This window comes from Drosophila virilis, unplaced genomic scaffold (assembly GCF_030788295.1).
Source record: "Drosophila virilis strain 15010-1051.87 unplaced genomic scaffold, Dvir_AGI_RSII-ME tig00001562, whole genome shotgun sequence".
In the NCBI taxonomy this organism is placed as follows: Eukaryota; Metazoa; Arthropoda; class Insecta; order Diptera; family Drosophilidae; genus Drosophila; species Drosophila virilis.
In genome coordinates, this window is record NW_027212843.1 from 80,422 (window position 1) to 99,794 (window position 19,373).

General features: G+C 36.9%; 1 protein-coding gene across 16 annotated transcripts; it reads right to left on the minus strand.

The window, feature by feature from the left end:
* Window positions 1–6,062: 6,062 nt before the first annotated feature.
* Window positions 6,063–17,692, minus strand: LOC26530914 (uncharacterized). Of its 16 annotated transcripts, XR_011417250.1 has the most exons (12): window positions 17,311–17,688; window positions 17,204–17,248; window positions 17,001–17,063; window positions 16,869–16,943; window positions 11,237–11,426; window positions 11,123–11,181; window positions 10,921–10,983; window positions 10,789–10,863; window positions 9,472–9,532; window positions 7,254–9,410; window positions 6,997–7,113; window positions 6,063–6,537 (listed from the first exon to the last, which is right to left on the minus strand). XR_011417250.1 is itself a non-coding variant. In XM_032433245.2 (5 exons), exons 1-5 carry the CDS (start codon window positions 17,408–17,410, stop codon window positions 13,078–13,080), a joined length of 291 nt encoding a protein of 96 aa, XP_032289136.2. In that variant the 5' UTR covers window positions 17,411–17,615; the 3' UTR covers window positions 13,063–13,077. The 16 variants fall into 16 exon arrangements, 2 of the variants coding, with proteins under 2 accessions (XP_032289136.2, XP_070066979.1); XR_011417259.1 differs by having other exon boundaries at window positions 6,997–9,410; window positions 17,204–17,245; window positions 17,311–17,692; XR_011417254.1 differs by having other exon boundaries at window positions 6,997–9,410; window positions 11,123–11,170; window positions 17,311–17,689.
* Window positions 17,693–19,373: the final 1,681 nt, after the last annotated feature.

Genomic DNA, 19,373 nt, shown 5'->3' on the forward strand with positions numbered 1-19,373 from the left:
GGAGAGGGAGAACCCGTAGCACGATTTCCCCCCCCTGCGTACTCGTTGACCCGAAGAGGCAGGCGTTGGAAAGCGCGGATGAGTTTGCCAAGCCCGCCACTAGGGCTGCTGCAAAAAGAGCCGCTGATGCTGCCGCTGCAGAAGAAGACGTCAGAGCCGCTGCCGCTGCCACCCCCATCATCGCGCTTGCCCCAGCATGGAGGATAATGGCCGAGGGGACAGGGGCGATTATAGCGGAGCTTTCGGCAGCTGCCGAAATGACCCGCCTTGCCCTGGTGGATGTCGCCCCCGAAGCCGCGCGCGAAGTGTCGGCAGCCGTTAAGCGATTGGAGGAGCAGTGCGGAACGCACTGCTCGAGAGCCTGGCAGGCAGATCGTCTGCAGCACAGCTCGTCGCCCCCACCCCAACTGCTGCTCACCAAGTCATCCACCAAATTGCCCACCATGCTGCCCGCACCGCTGTCCCCGTCCCAGGAGTGCCGATCGCTGCCCCACGGATCAACAAGCCAGTTGAGACGTGGTCCGCGGTGTCGAGTCGGGAGCCGAGCGAGTCGGGAAAAATGGTGGCCAAACGGATCATGGCCTCAAGCGAGGCGGCGCGGTCATCCGCACACCATCGAAGGGCGAGCTCAACAGAGTGGGGGCAAACACCAAGTTCGCGGAGGTTAGACTCAACATCCAGCCGATGTTGAGGCCGAGGATAACGGTGTTCGATGTGGACACATCGATCCTGCCCGAGGTGTTCATGGAGGAGTTGTAACAACTTCACGGAGGAGATGAAAGCAGCGGTGTTCAACAAGGCAGTACACCTTGAGTCGAAGCCGTGGTCCGTCACTGATGGCGCCAGCGTTAATCTGACGCTAGAAGTTGACGAGAGGACCCTGGCAACTTTTGAAAAGACCGGACGGGTCTATATAAAGTGGTTTTCATACCGATGCCGGTCCCTCGTCCGCATCTATGATTGCTATAGGTGTGTCGGCTTCGACCTCAAGGTGTCCGAGTGCCGCCTTAAGCAGGACGTATGCCAACAGTGTGGACAGATGGGACATATCGCAGCCAAGTGCGCAAATCCGGTGGACTGCCGGAATTGCCGCTTCAAGGGGATACCCTCGGGGCATTATATGCTTTCGGGGTCTTGCCCGATTTATGGCGCAGTGTTGGCGAGGGTGCAAGCTAAACATTAATGTTTAGTTTCATCCAAGCCAACTGTGGCCGGGGCCGCGCTGCGTGCATCGATATCGGTGTACGTATGCGTGACCACGGCCACTCCTTTGCGCTGCTGCAGGAGAGGAAATCGAGGAGCACCTTTCCCAGGAGGATATTAGGATGTTGCCGTTGGATACCGCGGTGTCTGCCCTACGCCTTGCCGTACAGTCTGTGTGCGACAGAGTGTTAGGCCGCAGACCGTCGAGAGCCCAGGGAAAAGTTAAATGGTGGACTGCCGAACTGAGTACCAAAAGCCGGGAGGTCAGGAGACTGAGGCGGAGGCTCCAAGATGCACGGCGCAGAGGCCATGAATCTGCATCGTATCTTGCAGCTCATCTGCGGACAGCTGTCCGCGAGTTCAAGACGCTCATCCTGAAGACGAAGGAGGAAAACTGGCGACGCTTCGTTGGAGACACAGAGACGATCCGTGGGGGCACGTCTACCGGATATGCCGGGGACGAAAGCGGTCTACCGATTTGAGGTGCCTTCGTTCGGATGACGAGCTGGCACGACTGTGCGAGTCTCCTCCTCCACAGCTGCTCCAGCGTTCGAAGCTTTCGAGGTTGGAGTATGCGTCGCTCGGTTGAAGAGCAGGCGCTCTCCCGGGCTTGACGGCATTACAGGTGGGATCTGCAAGGCGGTATGGCGTGCCATCCCCAAGCACCTGACAGCGTTGTATTCCCGCTGCCTGGCAGAAGGATACTTTCCCCTTGAGTGGAAGTGCCCGCGTGTGGTTGCGCTCCTCAAAGGCCCCGACAAGGATAGGAGCGATCCAGCTTCCTATCGGGATCTGCCTGTTGCCAGTGTTTGGCAAAGTGCTTGAGAGGATCATGGTGGATCGAATGAAGGAAGTGCTTCCGGATGGAAATAGATGGCAGTTTGGCTTTCGACCTGGACGCTGTGTGGAGGACGCCTGTGTGACCAGCGTTGCCGCTAGCCAGGCGGTATACGTACTTGGTCTCTTCGTGGTATGCAAGGAAGCTAGCTTGTGGAGAAGCTTCTTCTGCGGCAGGAAAGCCAGGATGACCAGCAGATGTGGCGAAGTCGAGGTGGAGGTCACGCGAGGGTGTCCCCAGGGATCCATCAATGGGCCGTTCATCTGGAACACCATGATGGATGTCCTGCTCCAACGCCTGGAGCCCTTGTGCACATTTAATGCATATGCCGATGACCTGCTGGTTCTTGTCGAGGGAAAGTCGAGACCTGAACTGGAGCGTCGAGCAGCTAAGCTAACGTGCGTCGTGGGAGCTTGATGAGCCGAGGTCGGAGTGTCGATCTAAACCAGCAAAACGGCAATGATGATGTTGAAGGGGTGTTTTGCCGTTTGCAGGCCGCCCGTGGTACGGTTTGCAGGAGCAAGCCTACCATATGTCGACAAGTACCGGTACCTTGGCATCACAGTCGGTGAACGGTTGAATTTTCAGCCGCATATCGCAGGATTGCGGGATAAACTGACTGGAGTCGTCGGAGCATTAGGCCGCGTGCTACGGGTTGACTGGGGCCTCAGTCCCCGAGCCAGACGCACTGTATATGACGGACGGTATGGTATTCTGCGGTCGGGGGAGAGTCGGGGGCCAGGAGGCGCCTCATCTCCTGCCAAAGAGTCATGCTCTTAGGATGCCTACCGGTATGCCGTACAGTGTCCACCGTGGCACTGCAGGTGCTTGCCGAAACTCCACCGTTGGATTTGGTAGCCAAGCAGTTGGCAATTAGATTCAAGGTCAAGCGTGCACACACGCTGGAGGATAGTGACGGGCTGTTCGGTCTAGATGTGGCAAATCTACACCAGAGGCGGATGAAGGCGTTGCTGGACGAAGGCATGTGCTCCGAGTGGCAACGGAGATGGGATAGGGATGAGCACGGTCGACCGACTCATCAGTTTATCCCGGACGCATGCTTCGTCTACAGCCGGCGAAACTTTGGATTCGGTCTTCACGCTGGATTCTTGCTGACGGGCCACGGGTCACTAAATGCATTTCTGCATCAGAGAAGTTTGAGGGCAATGCCCGCATGTCAATGCGGTGCGGAGCATGAAGACTGGCAGCACGTGCTTGTTGCTTGCCCACTCTATGCAGATCTGCGAGACCTCGACGGACTTGGTGTAACGAGAGAAGGTACCCGTTGGGACTTTTCCCGGGTCCTGGAGACAACAGAGTGGCTGCTACTCCTGGAGATGTTTGCGCGAGCGGTGTTTGCTAGACGGCGGCGAGGGATGGAGTGAAGTGCAACCACACAGGGCCGACCAGTGCTGGGCTGACGTTAGTCCAAACTGGGAGTGGCATGGACCGTGTCACGAAGCAGAACAGAGCTTTTCTGGTAGCCAAAACCCAATTTGGGGTAAGTCGAACATTGGATGACCCATTCCGTGTTTGTCGTCAACAAAACTGGGAAGTGGCAATTGCTACGAACTGCCGACCAAAGCTGTAATTTGGTACCACGGGTAACCAGGAGCCCACGGAACTCGTTCCGTCCTGGTTAATTGTTGTGGCCCTTCGGGGAGTAATGTGGTGGCTGTGGTTCGATACCCAATTGTGGGGAGAGTTTTCACTCGGAGTGGAGTTGCGTGTCAACCGGGTGCTGTACCCATAGACCAGCGGAGGTATAGATAGATCTCACCTCCCACCAAGGGGGAATGTCATGTTCGACAAGCATGCATTCAATTTGGTAACGAAGGGGCACTGCACATGCAGTGTCTTGGAGGGGCGCTAGTCCAACGCTTTGTTTCGGCTCGCTGTATTTCGAATACCGTGGTAGTAAATCCCTACGGGGTACACGCCACGTTAAACAAATATGTTTTGTTTAGTCCCTATCTACGATCTAGCGAAACCACAGCCAAGGGAACGGGCTTGGAATAATTAGCGGGGAAAGAAGACCCTTTTGAGCTTGACTCTAATCTGGCAGTGTAAGGAGACATAAGAGGTGTAGAATAAGTGGGATAAGGAGATATTAGACTTCGGTTTGGTATCGACAATGAAATACCACTACTCTTATTGTTTCCTTACTTACTTGATTAAATGGAACGTGTATCATTTCCTAGCCATTATACGGATATAATTATTATGTCTTATGGTATTGGGTTTTGATGCAAGCTTCTTGATCAAAGTATCACGAGTTTGTTATATAATCGCAAACAAATTCTTTAATGAGAGAATGCATTTATGTATTATTGATTTAAAAATTAGGTATAACTCCAATTACTCAGGTATGATCCAATTCAAGGACATTGCCAGGTAGGGAATTTGACTGGGGCAGTACATCTCTCAAATAATAACGGAGGTGTCCCAAGGCCAGCTCAGTGCGGACAGAAACCACACATAGGTTCGGTTTGGTATCGACAATGAAATACCACTACTCTTATTGTTTCCTTACTTACTTGATTAAATGGAACGTGTATCATTTCCTAGCCATTATACGGATATAATTATTATGTCTTATGGTATTGAGTTTCGATGCAATCTTCTTGATCAAAGTATCACGAGTTTGTTATATAATCGCAAACAAATTCTTTAATGAGAGAATGCATTTATGTATTATTGATTTAAAAATTTGGTATAACTCCAATTACTCAGGTATGATCCAATTCAAGGACATTGCCAGGTAGGGAGTTTGACTGGGGCGGTACATCTCTCAAATAATAACGGAGGTGTCCCAAGGCCAGCTCAGTGCGGACAGAAACCACACATAGAGCAAAAAGGCAAATGCTGACTTGATCTCGGTGTTCAGTACACACAGGGACAGCAAAAGCTCGGCCTATCTATCCTTTTGGTTTAAAGAGTTTTTAACAAGAGGTGTCAGAAAAGTTACCATAGGGATAACTGGCTTGTGGCGGCCAAGCGTTCATAGCGACGTCGCTTTTTGATCCTTCGATGTCGGCTCTTCCCATAATTGTGAGACAAACTTCACCAAGCGTTGGATTGTTCACCCATGCAAGGGAACGTGAGCTGGGTTTAGACCGTCGTGAGACAGGTTAGTTTTACCCTACTAATGACAAAACGTTGTTGCGACAGCATTCCTTCCAATGGCACAATACTTGTTCGAGCGAACAGTGGTATGACGCTACGTCCGTGCTGGACTGCAATGAAAAATAAGGGGCAATTTGCATTGTATGGCTTCTAAGCCATAAAAAGTTTTTAATTTGTTTTATTAACGACAATGGATGTGATGCCAATGTTATTTATAACATAGTAAATTGGGAGGATCTTCGATCACCTGATGCCGCGCTAGTTATGTTTTAAAACATTATTTAATACAAAGTTAATGCCTAGAATCAATAGTAAACAACTTTTGTAACAGGCAAGGTGTTGGAAGTAGTTGAGCAGCTGCCATACTGCGATCCACTGAAGCTTATCCTTTGCTTGATGATTCGAAAAAAAGTAACGTTGCTTTCAAATATTTTATATTTAGCATAGAACAATATATATATATATTCAATACTTAAAACAATATTGATATATATATATATATGAAAATATGGAATTTGACGGATGGAATATATAAAAATATATATACACAATATCCATATTAAAACTTCAATAATTATTGAGGAGAGCATATAACATAGTATAATATATATATATACAATACTTAAGGCCATATTGATGTATATATATATATATACATATATATTTATTTTGAAAAGTCACCAATGTAGACATTTCAGTCCTAAAAATTTTGAGGTCTGACCCCAAAATAGCCAATTGTCCCTATAGCCCCAGTTCACACCCCAATTTAGTAAATAACAATCAAATAGCTGTCCCCAAATAACGTACTGAGGAAGATGCAAATATTTTATATATATAGCGATTATATGGAGGGTATGAGGACACAGGAACGGTGAAATACAACAAAACTCAAATGTAAGTATAACGCCTATAAAACTAAGCAATATTTTATTAAATCTATACATTTTAAATTCAGTGCCAGGCTGGCTTAGTTGAAATTAAACTCAAATACATTTTGAATGCAGTTTCAAATCATCTTAGGTTAAAGTAAAATTAACAATATGAATTTACATAAATGACGTTATTAAATACATTTGTAGTATGCATTTTTAACAAATTCCAAATATTCTTAGCATAAATTAATATTAACATAAAAAAATACGAAAAAGTATAGTCAAGTTAGTTCTAAATATGGTCAACATATTCATTATTTAATCTATTTGCGGAGTTGATTTTCTTGATTTAGCCTTGCGCTGATTATCTATCCATGTTTTTACTTGCGCCGGTGTCCTACATTTTAGATATGTAGAATTATTTATAACTGCGTTGGTATATTTCTTCACGCTCTTCATTCGACCAACGGTTTCTTATGGTTTTTCCAAATGATGAGCCTGTTAAATAATAAAGTTTAATATAGTGTGAAAAAGATTAACGTTTTAGTAATAAATAAAAATCAATTAGAAGCGTCGCAGTCGGTTGCAACCGTCGCAATACTCAATCACAGACCAATAACAGCTTAATACAGCCTACCAAAACAATTTATTAGGTGATATTAACTTTAAACATTCGCCACGCACCCAGTTAAACATCTTCGTCTTCAACTAAAAGTTAGTCAATCTCTATGATTGTATAAGGCCGCAGTGGTCGTCATTATATAATTTTAGCACTTTACGTCTCGTTGATATAACTTTATTGGGCCAGCAAAATATCGCGTTCGTTTGAACAGACGATCGGACATTTCACAAGCACGATATCTCTTTTTACTTTGTCAATGAGGATAAATAGTATAGCCTAAACGCGATGCATGTAAGCACGTGACATAAATATGTAGGTTGCAATTTAATACTTACTACTTGGGCGCTTTTCTCTTTTATTAGATTTTTCTACAATTTCATTATCGGAAATATTGAAGTCGCTTTCTGATCGCTGTTCAGAATAATCTGATTCCGAATCCTCTAAAGGATCATCTGCAAAATGGATCTCAGGTACAATGTAAAAACATTCACAATAAGCCCGACAAGTAATTATTAGTTAAGTTAAGATATTACAATTTTCACCATAACTACTCTTAGTATCACTCACAAACTTGATGAATCTACGCACTTACTTTCTTCTAACTGATCAAGGGCTACTGTGTTTTCATCCTCAACCTTATTTCCAAGAGCTGCCATAAGCATCTGGGATACTTCGGCTATCTCCGCTACTGTTACAGGGATTCTGTAGATTTCTTTATGTAAATCTTTATGATGACCCATAAAATTGGCAAGCCTATCAATTTGGACATCTTTGACGTTAAGCATCGATGTATAGGTAGCTAAATGCTTTCGAAGCATCGTTCCCCGTAAAGCTCCTGGGCAGCAAGCCCCACATTCCTGGGCAAATTTTTTTAGAATCGGACAAGCCCTTACATATTGCTTTGCTAAGGGCTTGGCGTTAGGCACGCTAAATATGTTATCATTACGATGTTTGAGAATAGTTTCTATACAATACTAGTCAAACGGTGTGAGCAGCACTGGCACAGTTCAATTGAGTTTTCCACGAATAGTCAATCTTGTGTATTTTTGAGCGATTTCTCTAGTTTGAAGGCCAATTAGTGTGCTTTGTATCAACGATGTTCATGATAAAAAATCAAACTTAATTTTTAGCACACTAAGAGCGCTTTCCGATTTTTTTATCACATAATCAAACAGTTTTTTGATGTCTTCTTTACATGGTAAAATAGTTGGTAGGGCTCTTTTTTTCTTTGACTGGTCCTCTATAGATTTTTTTGTTTATAAAAAGAGGAATTTCGGTTTCCCATAGAACAAGAAAATCTTTAATTAATTATTTTTTTCATGATTTTGTGTTTTAATGCAATATTTTTGCGCACTTTTTAATTAGAGTTGTAAGGTTCGTTGCAACTGAAGGTGTTTAAAAAAACAACGAAGAAGAGTCCTACTGAGCCACTTTTCTGATACAAGATATCATCAAATCCAAATGTTTGGGATTCATGGCGTCTTTAAGTTCCTGTATCTCATTAGATTCTGATTTTTTTATTTCATGTAATAGTCTGCTGAGCAATCTCATGTTTGCTCTGATCATATCGTACTGAAGTTCGCCGTGCTTCATAGATTCTGCGTTTGCGAATAAAACAATCAATTCATCATATATAAGATTTCTAGAAATGGGATTATCATTTAAAACAGGCATTATTTTTGTGCGTACAACGTCATTTGCACTTTTATGCATGAAGCCGGTTTTGGAGCGACCTTGTTTAAGCAAGTCACGAGTTCCATTCTTATGATCGCTTCCTTTGCAATTATTAATATGACTCCGTATTGTGCTTTTGGGGAAAAATCCGGAACATCCCTTGCAACATATGAAATCAACCGCTTCGTTTTTAGAGTTTACACGCTTTTGACATGGCACGATTAGAGTTCCGTTATTTAACGATGCATTGATATTATGGATATAATCACCATTTTTCCGAATCTCATCCATAAGTAATCTGCGATTTTTGTCATTTTTCGACAGGAACAAAAATTTTTGTACTTGCGGCTCATTTTTATGAACAATCTGCAAGTGACGAGCAAATTTTGTTTGCAATTTATTGCAAAATAAGCAAAATGTTTCTTACAATTTGTTTGGGTTTTCGCAGTTGGAATAATTAAATCCCTTACATCACTTAGTGGAGTTTCAGTTGTGTAAGAAAAAACTTGTTTAATGTTGGAATTATTTAAAATGCTGGACCGGTTAGTTATATCCGGAGCATAACTGGAATCGAATCCTTGAGTGGAATCTGGACAATTAGTATTAAGCGATTGAAATGAATCGTTTATCGTGGAATGATTTTGATTTTTTGCCGATGAATCTAAACAATTAGAGCCAAAGTCGTTAAGTCCTAAAGATCCACTATTAGCCGATGCATTTTGAGCTGTGTTTATAAATTGTTCGGATGCATCTATTTGAATATATTTAATAATTAATAGATAAAAAGGAATCTATTTTAATTATTAATGGACGTAATTCAATATTTTAAGTAAATATTTTGTGTTCAATATAGTAGCACTAGGAGCAGTGCCATATACAAATTTAAGAATATTTATTTTGCTTAACTTTCAGACCTTTAAGGATATGGCAGAGTGTATACCTCCACTTCAGTTGCAGTTAATTGGCATTTGCTATGATCATTCGGATGTGTCTCTATTGCATCTTATATTTTAATACAATCATTTTTATACAACGTTAAGCAGCATGAATGTTGTTAAAAAAATGTATATCTGTACTGATCATGATAAGGATTTTATTTATATATATAAAAAAAATGTATTTATACTTTTCATTACCTTTGTTAGAAACATATAAATATAAGACGAGCACAAGACAGTTGAAACGAACACAAACTAGCTGGAATGAATTTGAGTAATATCAAGTATATAAAAATAGCCTTAGTAAATAAATAAAAAAATTAACAAAAACGGTTTAAATACGTCAGGAGGCATATAGCTTACAAGAGAACGTCACTTGCACTTTTATGCATAGAGCCGGTTTAAGAGCGACCTTGCTTAAGCAAGTCAGGCCTTCCTTTCTTATGATCGCCGCCTATGCAATTATTTATATGACTGCGTATTGTACTTTTGGGGGAAAAATCCAGAACATCCCTTGCAACATATCACAACATATTCGTTTTTAGAGTTAATTCGCTTTAAAGTTTCGTTATTTAACGATGCATCGATATTGTCGATTTAATCGCCATTACTCCAAATCTCATTAATAACTACTCTTCGAGTTTTGTCATTTTTCGACAGGCATAAACACTTTTTTACTTGTAGCTTATTATTATGCAAGTGACGAACGAATTTTGATTGCAATTTATTACAAAACAAGCAAAAAAAAGTTTTCACAATTAGGAATAATCAAATCCATTATATCACTTAGTAGAGTCACATTCTGTAAGTTAAACTAGGAAGTATATAAGTGCTGGACTGATTAGTTATATCCGGAGTATAGTTGGAATCGACTCCTTGAATAGAATGTAGAAAATTACCAAATGATTTAAATGTATAAAATGCTTATGCTGGGGAATCTAGCCATTTAGAGGCCAGTCTTTGTCTATTATGTTAAGGTATAAGTATTTTATTAATACATTTATTTATTTTACATGTTAATATAAGACGGGCACAAGACACCTGAAACGATCACAAAATAGCTGGAACGAACACAAATTAGGGAACAATCCAAAAGGCGAGTATTATCAGTATACAATGTTAACTTTAGTTAAAATACAAATTAGCAAAAACTGTTTGAATACTAAAAAAGGTTTGTACGTCCGGTGGCATATAGCGGACAAGAGAATACACTATTCCTAGAAAAGTAATGACCGATTGTGTCTTTTGTGTAGCTTTTTATAATAAATTGATCTGATTTTGCATATATGATTAACTCATAATACAAATGATAATTAAATTGTTTTCAACAACTAATAAGACTATAAATCTTTTGATATTTTCCGACTCTGGCCTTAAAACTGTGGTACTCACAATTATGCATATTTATGACTTAACATATAATAATAAATACATTACAAAACATAACTCTTTCAGAAGTGTAATGTAATGATTTTTTATTTAGTCCTGGCTTAGTTTTAATAATTGCACACATACCGAAAGCTTCAAATTGTCCCAGGTTGCTTTTATTTGTTGTGTCAGTATTTGACTTATAAGCTGCTAATGGCTCCTCTTTTAAAAGACAATGCTCATTAATTTATTTCAAAGGCACATTAGCATTGTACTTACCGGATTTATCATCATTCGTTGTTGCTTCACTTTCATTTAACTTAGTATCTGCTTCTAGTAAGTCTATAAATATTTAATGTATTATTAATTTAATTTAAATTAAAAAACGATTATTGCATTGCCTATGTACATATGTTTATAGACTATTGTATAAATATGCATATGCGAAAATGACAAAACTGTTATTGATTTATGTACATACCCTTATTAAGTTCTTGACATTGCTGGCCCAGTATTTCACAATCTTCTACTGAAATAAAACTACATGTACAGACAAATATAATTATTGAAGGGAGAAATGTCAAGCTCAACTTACCTCGCGAATCAATAATCTCCGCTTCGAAACATTTTACTTCCTTCCACTATCTTAATTTTTTTTTTTTTGCAATACATAATATTACTCGCACTTAATTAAGAAATACATCCTTTCGCAAAGTTTCCAGAAATTTATTGGCGCCAAGCTTTCGAGTTACGCGACGAGCAAGTCAAGTCAGGCAAAAAAGTGCCTTTGAAATAAATTAATAAGCATTGTCTTTTAAAAGAGGCGCCATTAGCAGCTTATAAGTCAAATACTGACACAACAAATAAAAGCAACCTGGGACAATTTGAAGTTTCAGTATGTGTGCAATTATTAAAACTAAGCCAGGACTAAATAAAAAATCATTTGCATTACACTTCTGACAGAGTTATGTTTTGTAATGTATTTATTATTATATGTTAAGTCTTAAATATTCATAATTCTGAGAACCACAGTTTTAAGGCCAGAGTCGGAAAATATCAAAAGATTTATAGCCTTATTAGTTGTTGAAAACAATTTAATTATCATTTGTATTATGAGTTAATCATATATGCAAAATCAGATCAATTTATTATAAAAAGCTACACAAAAGACACAATCGGTCATTACTTTTCTAGGAATAGTGTATTCTCTTGTCCGCTATATGCCACCGGACGTACAAACCTTTTTTAGTATTCAAACAGTTTTTGCTAATTTGTATTTTAACTAAAGTTAACATTGTATACTGATAATACTCGCCTTTTGGATTGTTCCCTAATTTGTGTTCGTTCCAGCTATTTTGTGTTCGTTTCAGGTGTCTTGTGCCCGTCTTATATTAACATGTAAAATAAATAAATGTATTAATAAAATACTTATACCTTAACATGATAGACAAAGACTGGCCTCTAAATGGCTAGATTCCCCAGCATAAGCATTTTATTCATTTAAATCGCTTGGTAATTTTCCACATTCTATTCAAGGAGTCGATTCCAACTATACTCCGGATATAACTAATCAGTCCAGCACTTATATACTTCCAAGTTTAACTTACAGAATGTGACTCCACTAAGTGATATAATGGATTTGATTTTTCCTAATTGTGAAAACTTTTTTTTGCTTGTTTTGTAATAAATTGCAATCAAAATTCGTTCGTCACTTGCATAATAATAAGCCACAAGTAAAAAAGTGTTTATGCCTGTCGAAAAATGACAAAACTCGAAGAGTAGTTATTAATGAGATTTGGAGTAATGGCGATTAAATCGACAATATCGATGCATCGTTAAATAACGAAATTTTAAAGCGAATTAACTCTAAAAACGAATATGTTGTGATATGTTGCAAGGGATGTTCTGGATTTTTTCCCCAAAAGTACAATACGCAGTCATATAATTAATTGCATAGGCGACGATCATAAGAAAGGAACTCCTGACTTGCTTAAGCAAGGTCGCTCTAAAACCGGCTCTATGCATAAAAGTGCAAGTGACGTTCTCTTGTAAACTATATGCCTCCTGACGTATTTAAACCGTTTTTGTTAATTTTTTTATTTATTTACTAAGGCTATTTTTATATACTTGATATTACTCAAATTCATTCCAGCTAGTTTGTGTTCGTTTCAACTGTCTTGTGCTCGTCTTATATTTATATGTTTCTAATAAAGGTAATGAAAAGTATAATTACATTTTTTTTATATATATAAATAAAATCCTTATCATGATCAGTACAGATATACATTTTTTTAACAACATTCATGCTGCTTAACGTTATATAAAAATGATTGTATTAAAATATAATATATAAGATGCAATAGAGACACATCCGAATGATCATAGCAAATGCCAATTAACTGCAACTGAAGTGGAGGTATACACTATGCCATATCCTTAAAGGTCTGAAAGTTAAGCAAAATAAATGTTCTTAAATATGTATAGGGCACTGCTCCTAGTGCTACCAAAGACAATATAAACACTAAGATGAGTAACGCCCATACATTTGAATGCGACGCAAAATTTCTAGCCTGGCCTTTCTTCTGGCCTTTGAGGCTTCGTACGGCATGCCTGCCTACTGGTTGTTCGTTCTCCAAAGACCAGACGAACGAATGCCGAAGTCGCGGCTTGCTGATGCTGACACGAACTACGAAGTTAGTCCCCAGCCTGCCTTCAGCAAAGCTTGACGATGCTGCTTTGCGTCGCTTCGTTTTCGAAGTACATTGAGCGAAAAAGTTTAGAACTTACGATCGACGCAAAGTGCTTGTGCCTTATCCATGAAATGCATGCTTTATTTAAATGATATTTTACCCTAGATATTAACAAATAATTTTGCAGGAAAATTTAAGAACTTTAATAATTTTTACACAAGGCGCTTCTTGCGCAATAACTTTATTAAGAAAATAGCACACATAGATTGATTTCACTTTTCTTTTTGGACAGTCAGCCAATAGAATGCGTGCACCTTTCGTTGTATGCGTGAATTATACATGCATAACAACTTTAAAGTATGTATGTATGTGTTGTTATTCACTGCTCTGGCTTTAGCTGGCAAGAAATTAATTTTGTTAGTTTTCTAGCGCAGATCATAACCTATCCCAAATTTGTGTTGATATATGAATGCATTTTGTGTACTGAGGTTGGCTCCGCAGAAAATATGTATTTCTAAGTCGATGCAAATATTTACATAATTTCTTTAAATTAAATTAATATTATTTTTACTCTCCAATTAAGAAATAAAAGAGTGCTTTGTGCTTTATAATTCAAACAAAAAATAATAAAATAAAAAAAATAAAAATTATTTAAATGTATCTTTGAAAACAACAAATTTGCACTTTTATTTCCTAAATTTATTTTGTATTACTTAAAAATAATAATAATTTAATACATTATTTCAAAAATATAAAAAATTACATAAATATTTGCATCGACTTAAAAATGCAAATTTTTTTGTACTGAGCCAACCTCAGTGCACGAAATGCATTCACATGTATACCAACTTTTGGGTAGGTCGTGATCTGAGCTAAAAAACTAAGCATATTGTTTTTTTTTTTAGCTTTTTCTTTCTCTGTGAGAGTGCAATGCTACAGATTTCGCTTTCGTTCTCAATTTTTAAAAAATCAAAATGCATAGTAGCATTTTGTTGTATGGCGTTACTCAGCTTAGTGTTTATATTGTCTTTGGTGCTACTATATTGAATACAAAATATTTACTTAAAATATTGAATTACGTCCATTAATAAGTAAAATAGATTCCTTTTTATCTATTAATTATTAAATATATTTAAATAGATGCATCCGAACAATTTATAAACACAACTCAAAATGCATCGGCTAATAGTGGATCTTTAGGACTTAACGACTTTGGCTCTAATTGTTTAGATTCATCGGCAAAAAATCAAAATCATTCCACGATAAACGATTCATTTCAATCGTTTAATACTAATTGTCCAGATTCCACGCAAAGATTCGATTTCAGTTATGCTCCGGATATAACTAACCGGTCCAGCATTTTAAATAATTCTAACATTAAACAAGTTTTTTCTTACACAACTGAAACTCCACTAAGTGATGTAAGGGATTTAATTATTCCAACTGCGAAAACCCAAACAAATTGTAAGAAACATTTTGCTTATTTTGCAATAAATTGCAAGCAAAATTTGCTCGTCACTTGCAGATTGTTCATAAATATGAGCCGCAAGTACAAAAATTTTTGTTCCTGTCGAAAAATGACAAAAATCGCAGATTACTTATGGATGAGATTCGGAAAAATGGTGATTATATCCATAATATCGATGCATCGTTAAATAACGGAACTCTAATCGTGCCCCGTCAAAAGCGTGTAAACTCTAAAAACGAAGCGGTTGATTTCATATGTTGCAAGGGATGTTCCGGATTTTTCCCCAAAAGCACAATACGGAGTCATATTAATAATTGCAAAGGAAGCGATCATAAGAAAGGAACTCGTGACTTGCTTAAACAAGGTCGCTCCAAAACCGGCTTCATGCATAAAAGTGCAAATGACGTTGTACGCACAAAAATAATGCCTGTTTTAAATGATAATCCCATTTCTAGAAATCTTATATATGATGAATTGATTGTTTTATTCGCAAACGCAGAATCTATGAAGCACGGCGAACTTCAGTACGATATGATATGGATATGGCATAGTGTATACCTCCACTTCAGTTGCAGTTAATTGGCATTTGCTATGATCATTCGCATGTGTCTCTATTGCATCTTATATTTTAATACAATCATTTTTATATAACGTTAAGCAGCATGAATGTTGTTAAAAAAATGTATATCTGTACTGATCATGATAAGGAATTTATTTATATATATAAAAAAAATGTATTTATACTTTTCATTACCTTTGTTAGAAACATATAAATATAAGACGATCACAAGACAGTTGAAACGAACACAAACTAGCTGGAATGAGCACGAATCAGTTAACAAAATATAATTTGAGTAATATCAAGTATATAAAAATAGCCTTAGTAAATAAATAAAAATATTAACAAAAACGGTTTAAATACGTCAGGAGGCATATAGCTTACAAGAGAACGTCACTTGCACTTTTATGCATAGAGCCGGTTTTAGAGCGACCTTGCTTAAGCAAGTCAGGAGTTCCTTTCTTATGATCGCCGCCTATGCAATTATTTATATGACTGCGTATTGTACTTTTGGGGAAAAACTCCAGAACATCCCTTGCAACATATCACAACATATTCGTTTTTAGAGTTAATTCGCTTTAAAATTTCGTTATTTAACGATGCATCGATATTGTCGATTTAATCGCCATTACTCCAAATCTCATTAATAACTACTCTTCGAGTTTTGTCATTTTTCGACAGGCATAAACACTTTTTTACTTGTGGCTTATTATTATGCAAGTGACGAACGAATTTTGATTGCAATTTATTACAAAACAAGCAAAAAAAAGTTTTCACAATTAGGAATAATCAAATCCATTATATCACTTAGTGGAGTCACATTCTGTAAGTTAAACTTGGAAGTATATAAGTGCTGGACTGATTAGTTATATCCGGAGTATAATTGGAATCGACTCCTTGAATAGAATGTGGAAAATTACCAAGCGATTTAAATGTATAAAATGCTTATGCTGGGGAATCTAGCCATTTAGAGGCCAGTCTTTGTCTATTATGTTAAGGTATAAGTATTTTATTAATACATTTATTTATTTTACATGTTAATATAAGACGGGCACAAGACACCTGAAACGAACACAAAATAACTGGTACTAGCACCAATTAGGTAACAATCCAAAAGGCGAGTATTATCAGTATACAATGTTAGCTTTAGTTAAAATACAAATTAGCAAAAACTGTTTGAATACTAAAAAAGGTTTGTACGTCCGGAGGCATATAGCGTACAAGAGAATACACTATTCCTAGAAAAGTAATGACCGATTGTGTCTTTTGTGTAGCTTTTTATAATAACTCATAATACATAATGATAATTAAATTGTTTTCAACAACTAATAAGGCTATAAATCTTTTGATATTTTCCGACTCTGGCTTTAAAACTGTGGTACTCACAATTATGCATATTTAAGACTTAACATATAAAAATAAATACATTACAAAACATAACTCTGTCAGAAGTGTAATGCAAATGATTTTTTATTTAGTCCTGGCTTAGTTTTAATAATTGCACACATACCGAAAGCTTCAAATTGTCCCAGGTTGCTTTTATTTGTTGTGTCAGTATTTGACTTATAAGCTGCCAATGGCGCCTCTTTTAAAAGACAATGCTCATTAATTTATTTCAAAGGCACTTTAGTATTGTACTTACCGGATTTATCATCGTTCGTTGTTGCTTCACTTTCATTTAACTTAGTATCTGCTTCTAGTAAGTCTATAAATATTTAATGTATTATTAATTTTAATTTAAATTAAAAAACGATTATTGCATTGCCTATGTACATATGTATATAGACTATTGTATAAATATGCATATGCGAAAATGACAAAACTGTTATTGATTTATGTACATACCCTTATTAAGTTCTTGACATTGCTGGTCCAGTATTTCACGATCTTCTAATGAAATAAAAGTACATATACAGACAAATATAATTATTGAAATGTCAAGCTCAACTTACCTCGCGAATCAATAATCTCCGCTTCGAAACTGTCTTTGCTAAATTTTGCAATGCACATTTTACTTCCTTCCACTATTTTATTTTTTTTTATGCAATACATAATATTGCTCGCACTTAATTAAGAAATACATCCTCTCGCAAAGTTTCCAGAAATTTAATGGCGCCAAGTTTTCGAGTTACGCGACGAGCAAGTCAAGTCATTTCTTCAAATGTACTTTTAAGGCAGCTCTGCACTATCAAATTGAATACTCGAAACGCGTTCATTTTGCTCGCGTTATGGTAAAAACTAGTCGATATTTATGCAATTAAAATGAAGATGTGAGAGAGATATTAAATTGATGATGGATTGTAAAAATGAAAGCGGTCAAAAAGAATAACTGTTATGAGGAAATAACTGTTTTTATTGGAAAAATAAATTAAGCCGCATTTTTTTATTAGATTCTTATTTTCATGCTATTATCGATATCTCACTTATATGTAAATCAAAGTGTTGCACTACATCACATTACGAGAAGAAAATAAATTTTATACTTGATGCATAAACTAAGTTAATAAAAATGCTTATAAATATAAAATAATTGTTTAGCTAAATTCCCGACATATGCCCGATTAATTGTAAGCAACTTGAAACTAACAACTCTAACTTAATAAAATAGTTTGGATAGTGCTCACGAAAGCGGTCAAAAAGAATGACTGTTATAAGGAAATAACTGTTTTATTTGAAAAAAAAATGAAGCCCCATTTTTTTATTAGATTCTTATTTTCACCATTTCACCATTATTTTCACCTACCATTCACCTTAATGTCTTCATGTACCAATTTAATAATACACTTTTATAACTTCATTATTCTTTTTGTATAAACATAATTGACTTATGCCGGCAAAGCAACACTCCACAGTCATATGAATTTGCCGTATTTAAAATTTTTCATATGACATGCCTTGCGCGACACCACTATATATATGTGAAATTATGGAATTGACGGATGGAATATATAAAAATTTATATACACAATACCTATATTAAGACTTCAATAATTATTGAAGAGGAGAGCATATAACATTGAACAATATTGATATATACAATACTTAAGGCGTGTTTTTTTTTGAGATCTACAACTATACAATATTTTGAAATTTTTGGATGAACAAAAATATATAAAATTGTAACCAGTATTAAAACTTCAATTATTTTTTAGGAAAGCATAGAACAACATATATATATATAACATTTAATGCAATACTGAAATATATACATACACATACAGGAAAATATGGAATTGACGGATGGAAATCATCAAATACAGAAGAAACAGAATACTTACATTTTTTATTTCTATTCTTATTAGCCTCTTCTCAAACATATTTAAATTTTATATGATACGTGATAAAGATATTTTGCTTGGATGTGAAAAAATATATATCTTAATATTAATAATACAAAAATTGAAGACTATTCTGTAACATACATAATTAAATTGTAACTTAAACAACATTAAACTGTATATATAATAATAATAATAATATAACAATTGACATTTCGAAAATACATTGGAAAATAATTGTGACTATGAAATTTTGATATATTGTATATAATTATTGATATATGATTATTAATATACAAATAAAGTTATAAATGACATTAATCTTTATTTATTTATCAACTTATATAAAATTATATTGAATTGTTATAAAATTAGTACATGAAAACGTTACAGTGAATGGCAGCATTTGGAAAAAATATCGCCATTATAGATGATGTGTCAAAAAACCTATATAGGGAGTGGTGTCGCGCAATGCATGTCATATGAAACATTTTAAATACGGTAAATTCATATGACTGTGGAGTGTTGCCTTGCCGGCATATGTTTATATAAAAAGAATAATGGAGTTATAAAACTGTATTATTAAATTAGTACATGAAGACATTAAGGTGAATGGTAGCATTTGTAAAAAAAATCGCCATTATAGATGATGTGTCAAAAAACCTATATAGGGAGTGGTGTCGCGCAAGGCATGTCATATGAAAAATTTTAAATACGGTAAATTCATATGACTGTGG